The following is a 19,974-nucleotide window of genomic DNA, read 5'->3' as shown; positions in this document are numbered from 1 at the left end:
ACCAACACAAACACACTGGAGTCAATTTAAGTGTTTATTTACAGTTCTAAACAAGTTTATAGACCTGGCTCAGATCTGACAAAATGATATATACAAATATAAATAGAAGTAACAAAAGGAGTGACATGTAAAGCACATTGCCCGAACAAAAGGATTTCTTAAAAAACGAACGAACAAACAAACAAAACGAGTCACCTTACACATTAACCGCTTTAAATTAGCTTCCATGAAATAGGTCAGTTTGTTTCACTACCATACCATATGGACGTAAAAAGCAGGTGATAGAAAAACTGCTAAACATTAAAAGCAGTGTACATTTTTTTTTTAAGTTTTACACAGCATCGGGTAAACAAAATCAATAAACAAAAACAAAAAAAAATTCATCTCAAAATGTTAAGGGCAGTATTATCTGTTTTTTTTTTTTTACTACTTGGGGCATTAACATCAATGTGTCATTGACTATAATTACCTTTTCCATAATCCATTGCATTTTAAACATTTAAACGTCATCAATCCTCTTTCCAACCACACAGACTCAAAGTGCATCTTCATTAACATAATGATAAAAAATGAACAGTATTCAAATATAACAGTTCCAGTTACCACATGTTTAGAGTTCCAACTGAGTAAATAAGTGCTTGTATGCTTCAGGTACTTTATGTAACTCGACAATGGAAATCCATCTTTATGCAACATTGCACAATATAAAGCAATATTTAAAAAAAAAAATATGATTACGTACCTTCATGGCAAACACTGTATTATGTAAGTGAGTGTAAAACGTTGACCACATTCACATTAACAGTCCATTTTATTTTATACTCGCTATAATACCCTTTATACCCTGATGTAAATTTGTCTCCGTACTGTTCTTCGCCCCAGTTCAAAATCTCATCAAATATTTCTCTCACCATCTAAAGTGTGAGTAAAGAGTTTATATTTGGTCCAGTTCTGTCCCTCAAGACGACAGTGTCACTGACGGTCGCCATACAGCTGGTCTCCAGGACCAGGATGACAAACAGCACACGCTCAAAAGAGAAACCTTTACACTACGAACAGCATAGTCTTTACAAATGGAGACATGTCAATTATAACAAATTCCAGTCTTAAAATATAACTGTATAATACAAATATGCAAAATAATAAGACTATGTACACAAAGTCTCTCTGTATGTGAAATATACAAGTGCCCCTAGACGGCTTAAAGAGGACTGTGTTTGTTGGGGTTGCTCATTGTGCTTCTACGCATCCTATACATGATCGATTTGATTGTTCTTTAGCTACTGGTCCCGAATCCACTAGACGTGATGGAATGGAGCGATGGAATGATCTAGGCACAGTGATATTGCTCCTAATCTACAATGACCTCTAAACTCAAGTTTACCTGAGCGGTGCTAGACAATTCAAACGAGACCCCAAGTTTCTGAAAGGGGTTGATGGTCAAGACACCAGGCAGATGGAAGAGCAAAAGTGAGGGGGAAATGCAAGAAAAAGAACAGGATCACATACTATATAAAATGATGTATTCACAGGAAGTGTATGAAGAAGAACAGGACTTGTGTCGAAAAAAACCTCATGGGAGCCAGAGGTAGCTTTGGTTACGATGAATGAAAGTGTTCCTTCTTTAAATGCCTTCCTGTGTGATGGATGCAAGGAAAGAGGGATGAATGAGAGGAGGTGAATCAGAGACTGGGCAGCCCAAAGGTTCTCCTGCACTCCATGACTCCAGCGCTGGGTGGACGGTCACAATTGTGGGTCATCTTGACCTGGCTGGGCGTCAGACGGTCATATGCCATTTTGTATTCACGGTCAAATGCATCTGTGAGAATAAATGAAGGTGACAAGGTGTTAGTAATGATGCTAGTGCTCAAGTTGAGTGATTTGATAAACATATAATACATTTAAAAAATTTGGGGTCAGTGCAATTTTTTTTATGTCTTTGAAAGATGTCTCTTATGCTCACCAAGGCCGCATAATAAAAAGTGCTAATATTATGAAATATTTTTACAATTTTTTAATAACTGTTTTTTATTTTAATATATTTTGTTAATTCTGAATTTTTAGCTGTCATTACTCCATTCTTCAGTGTCACATGATCCTTCAGAAATCATTCTAATATGATGATCAAGAAATATTTCTCATTATCAATGTTAAGATACTTATCCTGGTTAATATTTTTGTGGAAACAGCGTTAGCTTTTTTTCAGAATTTTATTGTGAATAGAAAGTTAAAAAAACAGCAATTATTTGAAATATAACAATGTAATTTGTTCAATGTGTCTTTATTGAAGTATAAAAAAAGTATATAAAAAAATCTTACTGAACCCAAACTTCGAAACAGTAGTATAACAGATCATGAAAGCAGTCAGCTCACCAATATTTATGCTACTCTTGCCCAAAGCCACCAAAGACAAGAACAGGATATCTCTATATAAGCTCCTGCATATGATAAAAAAAAAAAGATTAGCTTGTCAAAATGTTTATTAAATCAGTTTCTGTGTTTCATTTAAACACTGTTCTCATACCGTTGTCTGACGAAGCCCAGTCTGGTGCCCAGTAACTGCAGTATCTGACTCATGGGCTGGTAGACATCGTTCCTCTGAATGCTCTTCACGACACTCTGCAGCAGCTCTAGGCTCACAGCCTGCTCCTCCTCCTCAGACACTGCAGGATTTGCACCTATTAAAAAACATGAAAAAACATGAGATGTACATGGAAGCAAAACTACTGCATCTGCTCAAGTGTTTTCAGGTGGTTAACTAAAACTAGTAAAATCATTTTCAAAAATTTCAATAAAGCTTAAAGAAATATTGTAAATATATCTAATATAAATATTAGATAAAAGCTTAAATGAAAAAACAAACTATTAGTTTCCCTGTCAAATAATTGAAATAAATAAAGCTGAAGTACTACAATTAAAAACTGAAATAGAAAGATAAATATAAACAACTGAATAAAAATGACATGCATATAATAAAATGCTCGAATTTCAAATCTAAAACTGCTATTATAGTACACAAATAATATTAATACCACAACTAAGTAAAAAGAGCCAACTCTCTGATATTCTGGCACCTAAATATGTCTGATTCCTTCTCCAATGTATGACCAAAATATATTTTTCCACATTTTCTCATCCATGAGGCAAAAACTGTAAGTCTGATCTCTTTAGAAAAATAATGCCACACTTCAGCTTGAGCCTCATGGTTTGACGCATAACTCATATCCATAACACAAACACGATAAATATGTTGCAAATATCTGTCAAAGAACCACTTTCATGCACATTTACAGCCTTTGTATATACAGTATATTTGTATCATATTCTTACAATATGAATTCCAGAGCAAGTAGCAAGGCTTGATGGGGTCCTGATGCAGTCTGGGATTGTCCCATAGGATCTGGACCAAAACATTCTTACTGTCTTCAGATGCACAACTTTGCAGAGGCTGCAGAAGAAAAAACAAACACACATGTAAATAATATTTATGCAAGCTCTTATTGAGAAGTACAGCGGCATCACCAACAGCTTCTATTCATTTACAGTTATTTATTCATTCAAACACAAATGGGAGAAGAGGAACATCACGTGAGAATTCTTGAGACCCACCTGAGAATCACTGCAGTAGTGTTTGGAGCTCAAATAGAGGCCCGGCAAGCTGCTGGCCAGGTCCAGCCTACGGAAAAACCACACCAGATTCCAGAACACAATAGGGTGGTGATCCACAATGGCTGCAGATGAGATGGCCTGGTCCCCCTCGTTCTCCAGCAAGCTTTCCAGTTCCTTCCAAAGTACCAGAGGACTCAGATAGGGCACGGTAACTGGCTCCTGCAGCACAGAAACATTAAAATAACTACCAGCATAATCAACTGAACGAACTTTTGAGTCACAGACATATCAGATATTACATAATACCACATTTTCTGGAAAACGTAGTGAAAATCGGATAGCTGAGAGAATTTTTTTTTTTTCGCATTGGTGTATGTTACATATTACATTAAAAAATAATGATAAATACCATTTACAATCTTTACAAACATAATAAACACCATAAACAAGTATTTTAGTTCTCTTCAGAACAAATCATTTTCAGAAGAGAGCAGCAATACAAAAACAGCCATAAAACAAACTAAAATAAATTATAGTGGCATTCATTATAAACATAATTTATTATAAACGCCAAATGTATTTAAAGCTAAACTGAAACTACTGGCATGTGAGAAATGCACTGTATAAATGAACTTTGGCTCATGGAACTCTTTCATTTGCCATTAAATCAAATATGTGTGCTTTGCCTATTTTTCATGCTTGACGTTAATTGCATTATAACATATAAGTCACTTTGGAATATAAATCACTGCATGTTTGAGATTAAATGCAATTGATATACCAGAAAATATGGTACATTGCACTACATATCATTATAGATACTAATAGAGATCTGATGCATACAAAATATGAGGAAATGTAATGAATTGAAGTTCTTACAGGGTCTTTTTTGCCATTGCTGGATAGATTGCCAGTGGCATCATGAACTTGTGGAAGTTCATCAGCGGTGTCTGTCTGGCAAGAATGTGCATCTTCAGAGGGGGATCTGATTAGATGAAAAAGATAACAGTTAGAAATGGTGAATATCTCCATAGAAATGTCTATTCTGTGGTTGCAGACCAAATTACCTTTCCTGGTCACCCAGGTTTCTGATGTCCACATTGAGCAGAGGCAGAAACGGAGAGCCGCAAAAGGGGCATGTGCTATTGAGGTTAGAGTCATCAGCTGTCCAACCAGCCATGATCTCTTCATCATACACCAAACTCTCACAGGTGTTACAGTGTGAACAACTGGACATGCGTACCTAGAAAGTCAAACAAAATTAGCCACAATACTTCCTTCTACAGTAATACTTCAACATAACCATCATTCAAAAACTCACTTCAACAGCGTAGTTCTGCATGGACTGAGAAATGCTGGAATCAGAACATGCATCTGGGGTCTGCAGAGCTTTCATTACTGTCAGCGGTGGACCTAAAGGACAAAAGACAAAACAAAAGTCACTCTCTGCGGAAAAAGGAGCTTTGAAGAGATGATGTTTTTCATCAGAGAGCAATCTTCTCCAAAAACAAGTCACATTTCAAGGTGATTGCCTGCAGGGATTATGAATGCTAATTCTGATGGCGCTGAATGAGGAGAGAGGCTCTACAGAAGTCTGGGATAAGAGTGTGTATGCAGATGTGTGTGATTGGGGAGCACTCCAGCACAACCCCCATCAGCCTGATTAAAGAGTCCCTCTCAGACCCCATTTCTGCAGAGCCAGACACACTCACAGCCCTGTCTACTGGCCTACTTCTGCAGCTGCTGGAGCAGAAACAATGACCAGCCTCACGAACGACACAAAGCACTCCATATATGCAAAAACATGCCTAATCACCCACCCAAAGCATCACACATAATGGCCTGGAAAAGTGGCAAATAAGTTCATTTTTACAATAGAATTCATCACAATTAGAATTGTCAATCCTTCACATGCATTTAAACATAGCACTAGCTCCTTCTCTTTCTTTGTTTCTCTAATTGTACAATATTGTAATCTTAACAAAAGACCGGAAAATAACAAGCATTACTCATGGGAGAGCCTGATGGGTAATTTTTTTTTAGCCTTTGTTATTCAGGAGAAACCTCAAAGTTTTACCCGAACAGAGGGAGCCACTTATAATCAACATTATTTATTAATATTAAATATGTGGTATATAATTTATACCATTTTGCCAAGCTTGCTCACTTCAACCACATGTCCTCAATTCACTGTCTAGAAAACCCAGAACTAAAAAAACTGGGTCACTCTTTTGAACCCAGGTGTGTCACATAGACAAGTGTGTGAGATAAATATCAAGCATACAATTGTAAAAACCAGTTTAAATTAAATAAATTAAATAATGATTTTTTATATTGAAATTACAGTAAAATTAGTACATTATTATTAAAAAAATTAAACATTAAACAACATATTAAACAATATATTATGATGAAAAACTAGAACTGTCAAAATAACAAAACATCATAATTTCAAACCAGTATTTAGAAAGCAAAATAACACAGTAATATAATGTAATAAAATCATTATTGGAATCTAAAAATAAAAATGAAACAGTTTATATGTGCTAAATTGTTTTTATTTTATTTTCACTTTGTATCAAGACACCCATTAATTTCTGTGAGGTAATAAGGAATCATTTTATCAGTGGTATTTAAAAAATGCTTACAGCATTCCAATATTAATTAATACAAAGGATGGTGTCTGGATATATCTATAAGAATGTAGGATGACACAAAGCATAAAAAACTGAGCATAAGTGCCTGGATCCCAGATAACAGTGTTTCTTCAGAAGATAAGTGAACAGTGAATCCAGCAGACATACCAGTGAGTGAGGACTGGCGGTAGAGTCGAGGTGGTGCAGATGGACTTTCTAGGCAGTGGTTGCTCCTGTAAGGGCTCCTTTTGGGACGTGTGACTGGGTGAGTGGCGTCGCGCTGCGGGGAAGACAGCCCATCGGGGTCTACACAGGAATCGCTCTCAATCAGAGAGGAGCAATCAGGGTCACCTGACCCCAGAGAGGACACACTGACCCGGTCAGAGTTCAAGTCCTGGTGAGGATTATAAATATGATTCAGCAAGGCTTTCATTATCAGAAAGTAAGAAGTTACAAAACATACCTGTCATACATACCTGTGCAATAGATGTCTGGGAGGAAAGTCGCGAATATAGTCGGCTGGCTTTCTCAGCGACGCCCTTCCCAGCAGAGAGGAAGCTGCTCTTAAACACGTCAAGGGTCGGGGTGAGCAGAGAGTCCATGGAGAAAGAGGAAGAGGAGGGAGTAGGTGAGGAAGGGGAGGCCAGGGAGGCGGGCCGCTGGTCCCTGACCCTGCGCACGCGGCCCTGAGGGAGGGAGGGCGAGGAGAAGAGTCGTGTTCGTGGCTGAGGTTGGAGTTGAGAGGTGCTGGGGGAGCTGAGTGCTGCAGACGTGCGAGGAGAGCTGTGAGGGGACGGGGTCTGACGGCCCTTCAGGTCCACACTGAGAGACCGCTGGCTTAACGGACTGCTCAGGTTGTTCATGTAGTGGTGAATCTCTTCAGCCAGGTCTCGGCGGGTGGTAGGGATGTCTGTATTATCGCCCTCACTGTGGGCTTGAGTCTCAGCCACCATGAGGGACAGAGGGTCAAACCCTGCTTCGATACCTGTCCTCTCAACCACTCTTCCAAGAGCACTGCTGCAGCTCGCGCTCCTCTCCACGCCAATATGCTCCTTCTCCATGGCAACTGTGCAGCTAAGAGTCCTCCCCACAGCAACTTTAGGTGGGCTCACAACGCCCCCCACTGCTTCCGTTTCGATCAATGTTGGAACAGATTCATTGCTGAGTTCTCCTACTGTCTTATCTGGGGTTAGATCCAGAGTGCTTGGCCTTACGGGCTTTTCTCCGAAAATATCCAGGGAGTTTGGCCTTTTCGTTTTTGGAAGGGCTTCAGAAAAGACATCACTGGTTTCCCCGTTGGTTGCAGATGGATGGATTCCAACCATAGGAGATGAATCCTCTTTCTTGGGGAGTACAGTCTGGGACACTGAACATTGAAATGAGATGAAAAACAGGGAGACATTTGATCAAATGAAGCAAATAAAAAGCAGTTTAGTAACTTGCAGTGCCACACTTTACCACTAGGTGGAAGCATAGAGGTGTTCAGTGCAACTCATGTTTGTAATCAAATACTAGTGTTGCTTACTGCTTAGTTTCTTATTAGCATGTCTATTATTAACATATTGGGTACTAACTACTAATAAGCAACAAATTAGGAGTTTATTGAGGCAAAAGTAGTTAATGGTTTGCTAATAGTGATAATTGGACCTTAAAATAAACCTTGACCAGTATTACCAATGTTGAAAATATTTGTGCTGTTTAATAGTTTTGTGGAAACCATGATAATTTTTTTTCAGGATTGTCTGATGAATAGAAAGTTACAAAAACAGCATTTATTTACATTGTTTTTAATGTCACTATTCTGCATGTTACATCGATTATAGGCTACTGTTAAATGAAAACATTTATTTTGGATTTTACTCATCCTGTAGAACGAGTAATACAGTAGTACACCAAAGTGAACATACCCTGTTTATGTTTAGGGACAATGGTATTCTGTGTTACTCACATGGGCAAAAGTTTCTGTCCTTCTTCTCCTTCATGTCTGGAGAGGAGTTCTGCTCCTCACCTCCTCCTAACCTCACCTCCTCTTTAGACAGAGAATCGTAGCCCTGATCAGACTGACCACCTGGAATCAAACAATACATAGAAACACTCCTAAAAACTTGGCAAACCATAACAGAGTGCACAAATAAACATCCTTACAAAAGAGAAATGTTAGAGAGATGCAAGGTCTTTTTCATGCCTCACAAAGCTGGATAGCATACTTTCAGTATTACTTTACGGATTTTGGGTGATTTGATGCAGCTGGATAGAGACTCTTAACAAAACGGTTTCAAACTAAGTTATTTTAGCCTAGCACGTCATAAGGCACGATTACATAACATCAAAAAAGAGCACAGATTTACTCTCTCATGTACCATAACAGGTCAGAAACACACTGAAAGACACTCACAGGGTAGCTGCTTCTGAGCCACACTGAGAAAGCTGATGGGGCATAAAGCTCACATCATAGCACTGCCTCCAGAGGTGAGCTAAAATAACACCATTAGTCATTCCTTCTTTCCTTTCTTGCCTCCTCAGTCAGACTCCTGCTACACCGCTGTCTGTGAGTGCTCAGTAACTGCAAGTCTCTTCTGTCAAATCGTACATCTTTCAGATCTCCTCCATGGGCATCACTGCCTTTAGCATTAGAAAACTTCAAAAAGCTGTTCGAACATATAGAGGGGCTCTTTTAACATATTGTCAGATATGGGTGTCAGGCACCTACTGCACTCGTGCACATTTGTTTTCAATACTTTCCTTCTTCTGCAGAATATAAAGGTGTACAGTATTTTTTCAGTCATGTAATGAATATTAATGGGGTCTAATGCTGTTTTGAACCATACTGACTTTCATTCTATGGACAAATACACCAACAAAAAATATGTATCCTTTAGAGTAACAAGAATGTATGGAGATGATTGCTAGACCAGTCTCAGTTTAAAAATCCAGCAAAAATATTGCACTCTACTTTTTAAATGTTTGGGGTCAGTAAGATTTGTAAAACAAAATTAATAATTTAATAATCAGCAAGGATGCATTAATTTGATCAAAAGTGACAGTAAAGACATTTATAATGTTACCAAAGATTTATTTTTTTAATTAAATGCTGTTCTTTTGAACTTTCTATTCAGAAAAGTTCACAAAAATGTACACAGCATAACTGTTTTCAGCACTGACAATAATAGGAAATGTTTCTTGAGCATCAAATCAGCATATTGGAATGATTACTGAAAGATCACGTGACAATGAATACGTAAAGTAATGGTTGCAAAAAATTTAGCTGTCATCACAGGAAAAAAATACATTTTAAAATACACTGAAATAGAAATTACTGTTTTAAACTGTTTAAATTTATTTTGATCAAATAAATGCATCCCTGTTGACCATAAGAGAGTCAAATATATATTTTGAGAAAAAGTACAAACCTGGTATTTTTTGTATTAAACTTGATAAATTTTTTGTTTTGGAAGTTGCACTGAAAATTCATTTGGATCATTTGAGGGGGCATGTGAATGGGCGTAATGCTTTTGTTCACTGAACCTAATGTGTGCTTTAAAAAAAAGAGAAAAGACTGAATGTGAGAAAAAAAGAGGGAAAGATGTCTTTTCACTCCCACAGTGAAAAATAATGACTCTTCTAGAGACTTCTGATGAGTTTGAAGGAGAGAGAGGCACGTCCTGTTGTGCCGAGAGCGCAGTGGAGAACTGATGATGGAACGAGAACACAGCCAGAGTGAAAGCAGACCGGGTACCTGTGCTGGATCTGTCATCACTGGAATCCATTTTAGTGAAGTCTGTATCAATGGAAACTCGCTCCACCAAATCGTTAGAGCTGTCCAGACTGCCATGGCTGACACTGTCGAGATCACTGGCATCTGCTCAGAAGAACAGTATGAAAGACTGTTAGCAGGAGAACTAACAAGTAACATATTTCAAAACACAACAGTTTGCAACGTGAAAAGCTCTCTGGCCAAAGATCGCATCATATTTCAAAGTGGCAACAGAGCAATCAAAAAACATGTGTGTAATGTGTTTACTGATCCAAAATGAAAAATAAAGCCACCCACATGGTGAGAAGGTTGTTGAGGGCTTTCACATTGATCTCGCTCAAAAATACATGACCATTTTACACAAAATATAACAAAATTAGGTTTTTGATGTTTATGCCTTAAAAAAAAAAAATAAGTACCGTAAAATAAACTTAATTCAAGGTACATGCTTAGACAGTATGCATTCATTCTGCATAACAAAGTTTCAGTATTTTGGGGGTTGTGGGTTATAGCAGCTTGTTTTAATTGTGCCCTTGCAGCTTGTTTAAATGCTTGCCCTCTTGTGCCCTTCTCTACTATGCCGTTTACAGGGGCTGTGTGAGAGAGGAGATCAGATCAAGTGCAGACTGTGAACTGTAGTGGCTGAGGAAGCGGCTATCGACTCTTTCTGGTTCAGCAGGCAGTCTGGATCTAGCCTGAGTACTGAGGGGGAGATGACTGAGAGATGGTACCTCCTCAGGCACAAAACTCAAGTAACCCTGTCTTTGTGAGAAATTATGGAAAGTTTTTCTGACAGTGGGAACCGACTGAGTCCATGCTCGCCTGCAGACTTGGCTAGCGTCTCAAAGAGGATATCTTTATTCTGAAAAAACTCTGATGATGTAACTAACTGTTTTGAAGAGAAATTAAAAGTCCTGGTGTGGAACTGACTGAGTCCGATTATTACTTTGCAGAAGCAGTGAATGTAGCTATTAATGAACTGGCGCAAACTTTATGGCCATTGCCCAATATTGAATTCTGTTCCAAAATCTAGCAAAGTACCGTTTCTATACACAGCTTCCTAAACAAAATTAAATCTGAAAAGTGGCCAGTTTGGAACCGATTTTCAAAGGCAGCAATTCCAATAATAATTCCTTCTCATATGAAGCACCTAGAGACTCACACAAAATTGATGAACTGATTGGGTAAAATACTCATATTTTATAATATATTTTTTTTATATACAGTATATATTATGTTAGAATCGTTGAGGAAAATGGGTGATTTGGGTCAAATTTACCTGAATTAAATTTATTTAGACATACTCAGCCTTCTTATATTATACACCATCTTATACTGATTTTGGATTTTTTACAGTGTGTTTTTACATTTTGGCAATATTAGAAGGATAACAGGAGGCCAGAAAAGAAAGAAGCAGGATAATCCTGTGTAATCTTTCTAGATTGGACCTGACTTTGTTTTTACAGGAAATGTAAAGAGTGTGTCCACTTCTGTGGAATGTGTGAAATGGAGTTGGGGGTTTTACCAGAGAGATGGGTGTCTTTTGGGTGGGTGGTCTGCCTCCTCCATACTTGTTTGAACAGCACCACACCCCGAACCACATTTCTCAGCTTTCCCCACAGGAAGTATCCCCCTCTGGTGGAGGAAGGCCATGTGCTCTCCAGAACGGCCTGGGGAGAGAAGAACATAGAGATTAACTAAATAATTCTACAGTGCAATGCCTCTCATTATCTTAAGTAGATTGTGTTCTCTCTCAAGGACTAGCTGTAATTACTCTGATAGAATTGGAACAACACTCAGCTGCCAGGACTTATGTCTCTGTGAGTGTGTCCTCTTGGTATTTTGGGACGTCTTGCAGAGCACACACAAAAAATGGTCTGCGGGGAGATGATTGCTAGGCTAACCTTTTGTCTAATGATAACAGGCATGAGAAATAGAGTCACATGCCAAATGCACTGCCAGCTCAAGGTTCTTGAGCATTAGCATAACACACCTACATAGGATAGCTTTTGAAGAAGTAATTTTACAAAAAGAAATTACACAAATGTCATCGTGTCTAAAGTGGCTCCAAAATGTATTTGCATACTTAAAATATACACTTAAAATATATTGATGTCATCTCATTAGTTAACAAAATGTCAAACCAGGTGGCATTTACAAACCAATTATGCCAGAGCAGCGGCTGGGTTGGGACTCATAAATGGGTTACAGATCTGTCCTGATTCTGTCAGTTCTAGTTAGTAGGCTAGTTGCAAAATTGCAACTAACAACATAATTGTGCAGTTTACATGGAAGTTTGAATGCAAAATAAATGCTTATTAACTTATAAAATTAGGAGAAAACAACATCTTATGTATTTTGTCTTCTATGTTGTTTTCATTTCAGTGCAAATTAATTCACTTTTGTAAAATATAATAAAATCAGATGATGCGACACAGTTTGCGTGACATTTTCTCATCCTCAAAAACCAGCAAAACACCAAAAAGAAAAGGAAGTACAACCGAGACAACATGAAAAACAGGTGCACTTTTGATATTTAATTTTATAATACATTTCATAAATTTAGAATTTTTTAAAAAGGTCACTGCAAAAAGTATGTATCAGTACAGACAATATATGTATATTTGTTTAGTATTATTTAGATTGCAATGTGTCTCTATGTAGCACAAAAGAAAACTATGCTCACCCTGTTGTAGTACCCATAGGTAATAGCATTAGGCTGCACTCCGGCTTTCTTCATTTCAAAAAGAACCCGGACAGCAAGAACAGGCTGCCCATACTGCCCACACAGCTGCATCAGGACCCGGTAACACACCTCCATTGAAGCAGAAACAAACCATTACTTACAAAACCACAACACCGGTGGAAATTTCCTCTGTCTAGGTGCAGCACAAACTGTACTGGCACAACCAATCAATGGAGACTGTTAGGCAATTCTACCTCATCAGGGGGCTGCAACTTTTTGTCCTGCATGTTTCTCAGCACGTCGTAAGCAGTATGCAGTGCCCGCACCTTTGAGTGGCAGGCGCTGACATACGCGGGCAGGCACATGAACCACAGGCCGTGACAATGCCTGAGCAGACACTTGGACCACATCTGTGGGATGGAAGAGTACGTCTTAGCCATCCTCTGGGCTGATTTGATCTCCTACAAAGGGAGGATCAGAGAGAGGATGGGGCATTAGAGAGGAGGGGGTGAGATTTGACAAGCGGCATCATGGGGTGTGATTTGGATGAGATTTCTGTTTGAAATACCAACCTGTTGGGAACGCCTGAAAATGGCAGCTGGGCTGATGGGACTGATGTGTCTCACGGCTGATGTTGCTTTGGGGACTCTGGGACCATCTTGAAGCTCACAGAGTTGGGCGTTCAGTACTGGAAACCCACTGTAGCTGCAAGACATCAAGAGTGCATGCTAAGCTTGTACTTGATTGTTATTGTCAAGTCATGTCAAAGTTAATTTATCAAAAGCACAATGCTACAGCATGCAGCACTAACTGCAGGCAATCAATGTAGTTTCTGCAGTTTTAGAGAAGATTATTATATAGATAGGATTGCATATTTAAAAGTTACAAATAATAGATATTTTTTTTTTTAACACCATACCAGCTTCTGTGGCTATTTTTATGATGCAAACTATACTTAAAAAGAAACAAATTCAGAGTAGAAATATTACAATTTAATTAAATATGTTCATATAATAGAAAATAAATTCACAAAATGCATAACAAAAATAACAGAAAATCTGTCATTTTTTAAATATGAATAGAATGCCACGTAAGGACAAATTTGGGCTTCAAATAATAATAAAAAATTGATATATGGGATATGGGACAATATTAATCTTTAATGTCAAGACACCCAATTGTCCATTGTAACAAAATAATACCAAATCCCGAAATAACAGATCCACTTAATATTATCACATGCTCTCTGAGGAGTGTGCATTACTGCTTTAGTGAGAGTTTCTGTAGACACACGATCCGTAGAGGGGTTTTCACTACACGCTGCACCCTGGGAAGGTTTAGAAGGGGATTACGCTATTGCTACTATGCCATCTGTGGTGTGGCATACTGTTTATTTGCACAGTGTTGTAGTGTGCATGGGAGTATGTGTCCCAGAAGCGTCTGTTGTACCTATAAACCATCGGTGGCTCTTCTCCTTCTGGAAGTGCTGGCAGCTCTGGAGGGGTGATGTAGACCGTGTGCTCGCTGCGGTGGGATTTGTCAAGTTCAATAAGCCTTGTGTCTTCTGGCTTATCGCTGTCAACCTAGAGTAAAAAAAAAACACTTAAATGAGATACAGACTTTGTTCTTCCACCACAACAAAAAAAAGAAGAAACAACCCAACACATAAAAAAGAAAATATCAGGTTTTGTTAAGAGGACATATGTTTGCCAACACTGGTCTCTGAATAAAATGAGGAAAGTAAAATGTCGAAAGAGGAACCAGAGAGAATATTTATAGCAACTGGAAAGCTTAAAAAAGCCTTACCACTTACTAACTTACTCAGTACTACTAGCCTATATAGTCCAATAGACTCATCACATGTCAATGCAGAGCTAAATTCTGGTCAGAATTGGGAACTGAATCTTGAACCAGACACACACACTGCCATACAACCGTGCCAAGGGATTTTCCACTGTCTGGACATGCTGCAGCTTGCCAAGTGCAGATGATCTGATCTCAGATCAGATGGAGCACTGGTTTTAGTGTAATAATCTCCCACATCGCTGCGTCCGACTGATCTCACATCTGTACCAAGAAGCTATGATCCTCCTAGTCTTCATCCAATCCTCCCCATCTGCCACAGACGCACTACAAGTGCGCTGACCTGGACTTAACGCTTAATGTTGTATTGCTCGAGGGGCGCAAAACTGTCCCAGTGCAATTTATAGGCTAGACAAGGCTTGGAGGAGCCACTGTGCATTTAGCCTTCAGACAAAGTCTGTCTACAAGCCCTGTAAATGGACCACAAATGCATCATAAAGCCTAAGCCACTGTACTACACTGGCTATCAAATAAAGCATGACTTTATATCTATTGATAGAGGGAAAATCAGTTTAAGAATCTGTAAAGCATTCTCAGCAAAAGGGTTTTGGATCATATTGTTACAAAATTATTAGACACACAATAAGAACAATAAAACAGAATCAAGCTCTTGCTGGACTTGTCAAATGAGTTTCCCTGAGAAGGTTTTAGATCAATCACTGGCTCTTTTTACCAGACAAAAACAGCAATTGATTACTGTGGCGTCAAATGGAGCTCTCTGTAATGCACCAGGATGCCAAAAGGCACTTTCCATGAATATGGCACAAAACGAAGTCTAAAGTCCATTTTCAACAAGAAGTCAATGAAAGCAGGTGCCTAACCTTTAGAAAATGCTGAAAAGATTTCTACCTCAGGGGGTCAAAGTAATTTCAGTACATATTAGGGCTTTCAAACAATAAATCGCGATTAATCACATCCAAAATAAAAGGTTTTGTTTACATAGTATATGTGTATGTACTGTGCTGTGTATATTTATTATGTATATATAAATACACACACATGCATGTATATATTTATATATATATGTTTAGTCAATATGCTACCTCAGGAGGTGAAAGTGCTGTATAAGATATTAGCTTTTATTGAAATACTGATTAGTTTTTTTGTATTTTTTAAATGTTTCTTATTTTTGACATTCAACATTGAGAGTTTTGAACACAGAGGCAGCACCAAAATCAAAAGTTTTACAGATACTCAGAAAGATGGTTGCATGTTACTAAATTCTGATGAACTTTAAAATTGGTTCATTGGATCATTGGGGTGTCACACTATAACCAAATGCTTTCAGGCTACAGCGGTACATGGTTTGTCCTTTACCTCCCCGGTTCCTTTATAAATGTCCTCTGTGAACACAACCCACAAACCCATGTCAGTTTAAATCAACTCAAACTGTCATTTTCATTACCACCACAGTGCTAAAGAACTGTCCTGCAAGGACCTTGCATAAGGGAGGGACAGGCCAGAGCAGGATAAGTGTGACTTTCACTGATGGCAGTACAATTGAAAGTGTAAGACAAAGAGCTGCACATTCATCTTTACTAGCACACTACAGCCTTGTGAGAAGGACAGGTGAGAGATGACTCCTGCTCCTCTAAACATGTATAAATAATTATCATCCTGATAAGAATAAAAAAAAACTACAAAAAAACAAAAAAACAACCATGCAGAAATATATTTGTCTGCACTTTAAAAAGGAGAGAACATGTAGCGGTTTGCTGAAGATACAGCTTTAGATCCAAGTGCAGTCTGGATCATACCGAGAAAGGGCACAAGAGTTGCGAATATAAAAAAATACAAAGTGGCGTAAGGCACAGAAAAATTAATTATGCATGCAGGATCTCAGTGGTTCTGCAGAGCCTCTGATCTAAACAGAAATGTTTTTAATTATGAAGGCAGCAAACATGCATCTTCGAAGCCAAGATTCATAATAAAAGCTATGAATCACCACACCCATGGAGGAACCACAAAACAGGTCATGTCTGTCAGCTGAGTTCAAAAAACTAGGGTTAGGTTTTTTCTTCCTTAAACAGTCCTAATGACAGTCCTAATGCTTTTAGATATTATTAATATAAATAAAGTCAAATAAAATAGTTCTCAAAACCATTAAAAGCCATTTTTTGTAATCAAGGTCAAGTACAGTACTCAGGTTACTGGTTTCAGTTTTGCAAAACATCAAAAGTTAAAAGACACTAAATAAAGCAACTTACTTTTCCCCCCTTCTCCGTACCGAATAACTTTCCAAGCAAGCAAGCAAACATAAAAGTTTAAAGAAAAAAGAGAAAAGAAAGTAGTGAGAAAAGCAAGAATAATAGGACAGGCTGTTTAGATGAAACACCAAAAAGAAGAAAAGAACAAACGAGAGAACAATGCTCACAGAAAATAAGTAAGCCCAAGGGATCACAACAACACAGCTATTAAAGACAACATTTCCCCTTACTGTTCTCACAAATTATGCCATGTACACTTCCTTGAACTCTTTGTTTTTTTCATATGCTCTTTGTTAAGAGCCTGAAGTGTGGTTAAAAATGGTAACTCTTCGTGAGCATTGTAGAAGCAGTTTATATTGAATCTAATTAGAGGCGGCTGCATTCTGGATAAAGGCATGAGATGTATTTCATAGCGGGAACTAAGTATGTATATGTTTCATACCTTGTCAACACAGTCATCAAAGAAAGCAAGGCTTGCATCCTTATCGCTGACAAAAGAGCACTCTTCGATGAAACGAATGAACATCTGAGTCTTGGTCATGAGGGTGTAAAACTTTTGATGGGATCGATCACGACTCTTCAAAAAGCCTGCAAAAAAAGCCATATTGAAAGTCAAGGACATCAAGTGAAGAGTCTGAGAGGTGCCATTACAATAAAAAAAGTGATTGCATTCCTTATTTGATTACTATATTTCACCGTCACAGTTGTCCGTTGCGATTAAATAATTAATCAGTCAAATTTAAGAGGGCGTGTCATGAATTACGTGTTATTCACTAGACTGTCGTCATTGAGAAAGCCGTAGAGTTTACACAGTGTGAAAGATGCAACAGATTCTAACTCAGGGATTACATAAGAGGCTGCAGATGTGTTCTCAGACATTCTATTAATCATTGTAGTTTGTTGGACCTGTCAGGCACGTCTAATTTCCAATGGGGTTTTATCAAAATCGCCACAATAATTTCAGGCCTGATTTAAGCCAGACTCCACAGGCACAGGGCCAGATTTGAGCATTCTGAGCAGCTGCTGAACTTCAGCATTCCACTAATGTATCACAGTGGACTCACTGCATGTGGTTGGGTCAAAACAAGATTTTAATGCATTGTTTTTTCCGTTTTAACACTGATGAGGCAACTCTATTACAGCTGTTCCTGACGTTCACAAACAAGCTGATACATCTGGACAGGAGAAAGAGGATTCAAGCATCACGTCCATATTGGTTGTTTACCTTGCAAATCAAAGAGTGAACTGGAGTCAGTTGATTTTTCAGATGGAGCCTGTGTGATGGGCAACAGGTATGAACGGTAGCCTTTCAAGATAGCCGCCATGAAGCGCAGGAAAGCCTCCTGGATCTCCAGCTCCAAGGTTTCCAGACTTTTCCCACCACTGCCAGGTTCCCGCTCACTCATGAAGGCCTCCATCTGTCCTTCCTCACGGCTCATCTGATAACCTGTGGAAGATCAATGCTTAAATGACTATTTTTAACTACCATTTAAACGTTTTAAGGCAGTAAGATTTTTATTTATTTCCATTTTAAAATGTTAAAACAACACATTTAAATTGTAGTCATATTTATCATACTTATTGTTTTTAGTGTATGTTTGATCAAATAAATTCAGCTGTAGAATATTACACTAAATTTTTCAGTGGTAGAGTACAAGGCAACTTTCGTACACAAGGAGAAATGTACTGATAATGTCTAGGTTATATACGTAGCATATCTCAGTAATGAAGATATAGTAGGCTCAATTTGAGATATGGGTGCGGTACATAAGCTCCTTTGACGTCACTTCAGAAAGGTCAGCAAAAAGATCATAGGCTCTGTCTGTTATTAAACATCCAAATCAACGGACACATAATGTTCTCAATAAAACATATGGGAACACAGTCACTTAGTGCAGAAAGATACATCATTTTTATTACAGTTTACCTATAAATAACCTCACTCTTTAAGCCCAATTCTACGAGTTGGTACATTCCATACAGGACATTTTCGAGAACCAAAAACACATTGAATAATTGAGTTCAAAGTCTGGTTCAAAGACTGAAGCATCAATCAGCTCTCATGTATCAGATAGTATCCCAGCAAGACTTTGTGCCTTACTTCACCTCTATCCAGCCAATTGCCCTCGTCTCTAAATTTCATCACATCTCAAGGATGACTGGTTTTGCTCTTACTCGGTCAAGCATTCATAAAACATTGTTTGGTAATAAAAATGATACTGTCAGAGCCCAGAAAGGACAGTAGAAGGCCAATAAGAATGGCACTTTCTGTGCAATGAAGTGAACTAATATTGCTTTGAAAAGGCCAGAAGATAAGTGAAATCTTTTCTTTTTTGACACCACAGTGACCCGCCCTCACTAACCCTCATCCAGCTGCTGGTGGAGACTGCTGAGGGTGTTGATCAGATGTTTACAGGCTTTTCTTGGCAGGATCTTCCAGGTCAGGGATCTGCGCTCTTCTTTGCTGAAACAGGCCACACATGTTTATCATTAGAGAGGGTAAACAGAGAAGGGAGTCCATGCCCGGGAACAACATAACTGAGGGCTGCTTTATAGTTTCAATGTAGCTTTTACAAGGTCTGTAATCTTTAAGGTGAATACTGGCAAACAAACAACACAGGAGCATGTGTTCAACACATGGTGGTACTGAGGGTCCTATCTTTACTACAACATTCCTCACTGCTCATATATCTCCATCCTGATCTTTTAACCATCTGCATAAAGATAAAGAATTTCACTTGAAAAATGTTTGCTATTGCTTAGAATTTTTTATGAACATAAACACTATTCATATCACAAAAGACACCAACCATCACCTACACTGGGAAATGAGTGTTTATTTTGTGAATTCATGTGGTAAAAGATTACTTTATCTCAACAACATAGGTCAAAAAGGTCAGGAGAGGCTCTCATGGGAACTCAGAACTATGCAGAGGTAAAAAGGTCACTCACTGAGTTATAGTGTTGGTGTCCAGGTCCACACAGCTTATGTCCGTCGGTGGCTCATAGAGGTCAAAGTACCTTGAGTCCACCCCTACAATGAAAGGACATGGAGCACTGAGCACATCTGCCAGGGCCAGCGGGCAGAGAGGAATGTATGGGCACGGCCAGTGGAAGGGAAAAATCATCTGTGGAACACATAAAACAAGTTGACACAAGACACAGCCAAAAGTGGGACAACACAAAAAAGGAACTGATACTGTAAGAATCTTAAAATAG

At 38.4% G+C, this 19,974-nt stretch overlaps 1 protein-coding gene across 2 annotated transcripts in view; it reads right to left on the bottom strand.

Moving 5' to 3' along the window:
• Positions 1-16: 16 nt before the first annotated feature.
• LOC109094747 (C-myc promoter-binding protein-like) overlaps positions 17-19,974 on the bottom strand; it is a 30,354-nt gene continuing 10,396 nt past the window's right edge. Inside the window, exons 10-31 of one of the 2 annotated variants that reach the window (XM_042744122.1) lie at positions 19,708-19,883; positions 19,119-19,219; positions 17,981-18,202; positions 17,198-17,343; positions 16,756-16,782; positions 14,135-14,268; positions 13,258-13,390; positions 12,940-13,146; positions 12,686-12,814; positions 11,525-11,669; positions 9,982-10,104; positions 8,194-8,313; positions 6,722-7,611; positions 6,414-6,639; positions 4,931-5,022; positions 4,677-4,852; positions 4,489-4,594; positions 3,610-3,828; positions 3,331-3,448; positions 2,525-2,678; positions 2,374-2,438; positions 17-1,819 (exon numbers count right to left, since the gene is read on the bottom strand). In XM_042744122.1, the coding sequence (XP_042600056.1) occupies positions 1,683-1,819; positions 2,374-2,438; positions 2,525-2,678; positions 3,331-3,448; positions 3,610-3,828; positions 4,489-4,594; positions 4,677-4,852; positions 4,931-5,022; positions 6,414-6,639; positions 6,722-7,611; positions 8,194-8,313; positions 9,982-10,104; positions 11,525-11,669; positions 12,686-12,814; positions 12,940-13,146; positions 13,258-13,390; positions 14,135-14,268; positions 16,756-16,782; positions 17,198-17,343; positions 17,981-18,202; positions 19,119-19,219; positions 19,708-19,883 (3,846 nt within the window). In that variant the 3' untranslated portion in view covers positions 17-1,682. The remainder of the gene's footprint in view (positions 1,820-2,373; positions 2,439-2,524; positions 2,679-3,330; positions 3,449-3,609; positions 3,829-4,488; positions 4,595-4,676; positions 4,853-4,930; positions 5,023-6,413; positions 6,640-6,721; positions 7,612-8,193; positions 8,314-9,981; positions 10,105-11,524; positions 11,670-12,685; positions 12,815-12,939; positions 13,147-13,257; positions 13,391-14,134; positions 14,269-16,755; positions 16,783-17,197; positions 17,344-17,980; positions 18,203-19,118; positions 19,220-19,707; positions 19,884-19,974) is intronic. The other variant, XM_042744123.1, reaches the window with a different exon arrangement.

The sequence above is a fragment of the Cyprinus carpio genome, chromosome B18 (assembly GCF_018340385.1).
Source record: "Cyprinus carpio isolate SPL01 chromosome B18, ASM1834038v1, whole genome shotgun sequence".
NCBI lineage: Eukaryota > Metazoa > Chordata > Actinopteri > Cypriniformes > Cyprinidae > Cyprinus > Cyprinus carpio.
The sequence above is the reverse complement of the archived record's forward strand: the minus strand, read 5'-3'. Positions and strand labels throughout refer to the sequence as shown.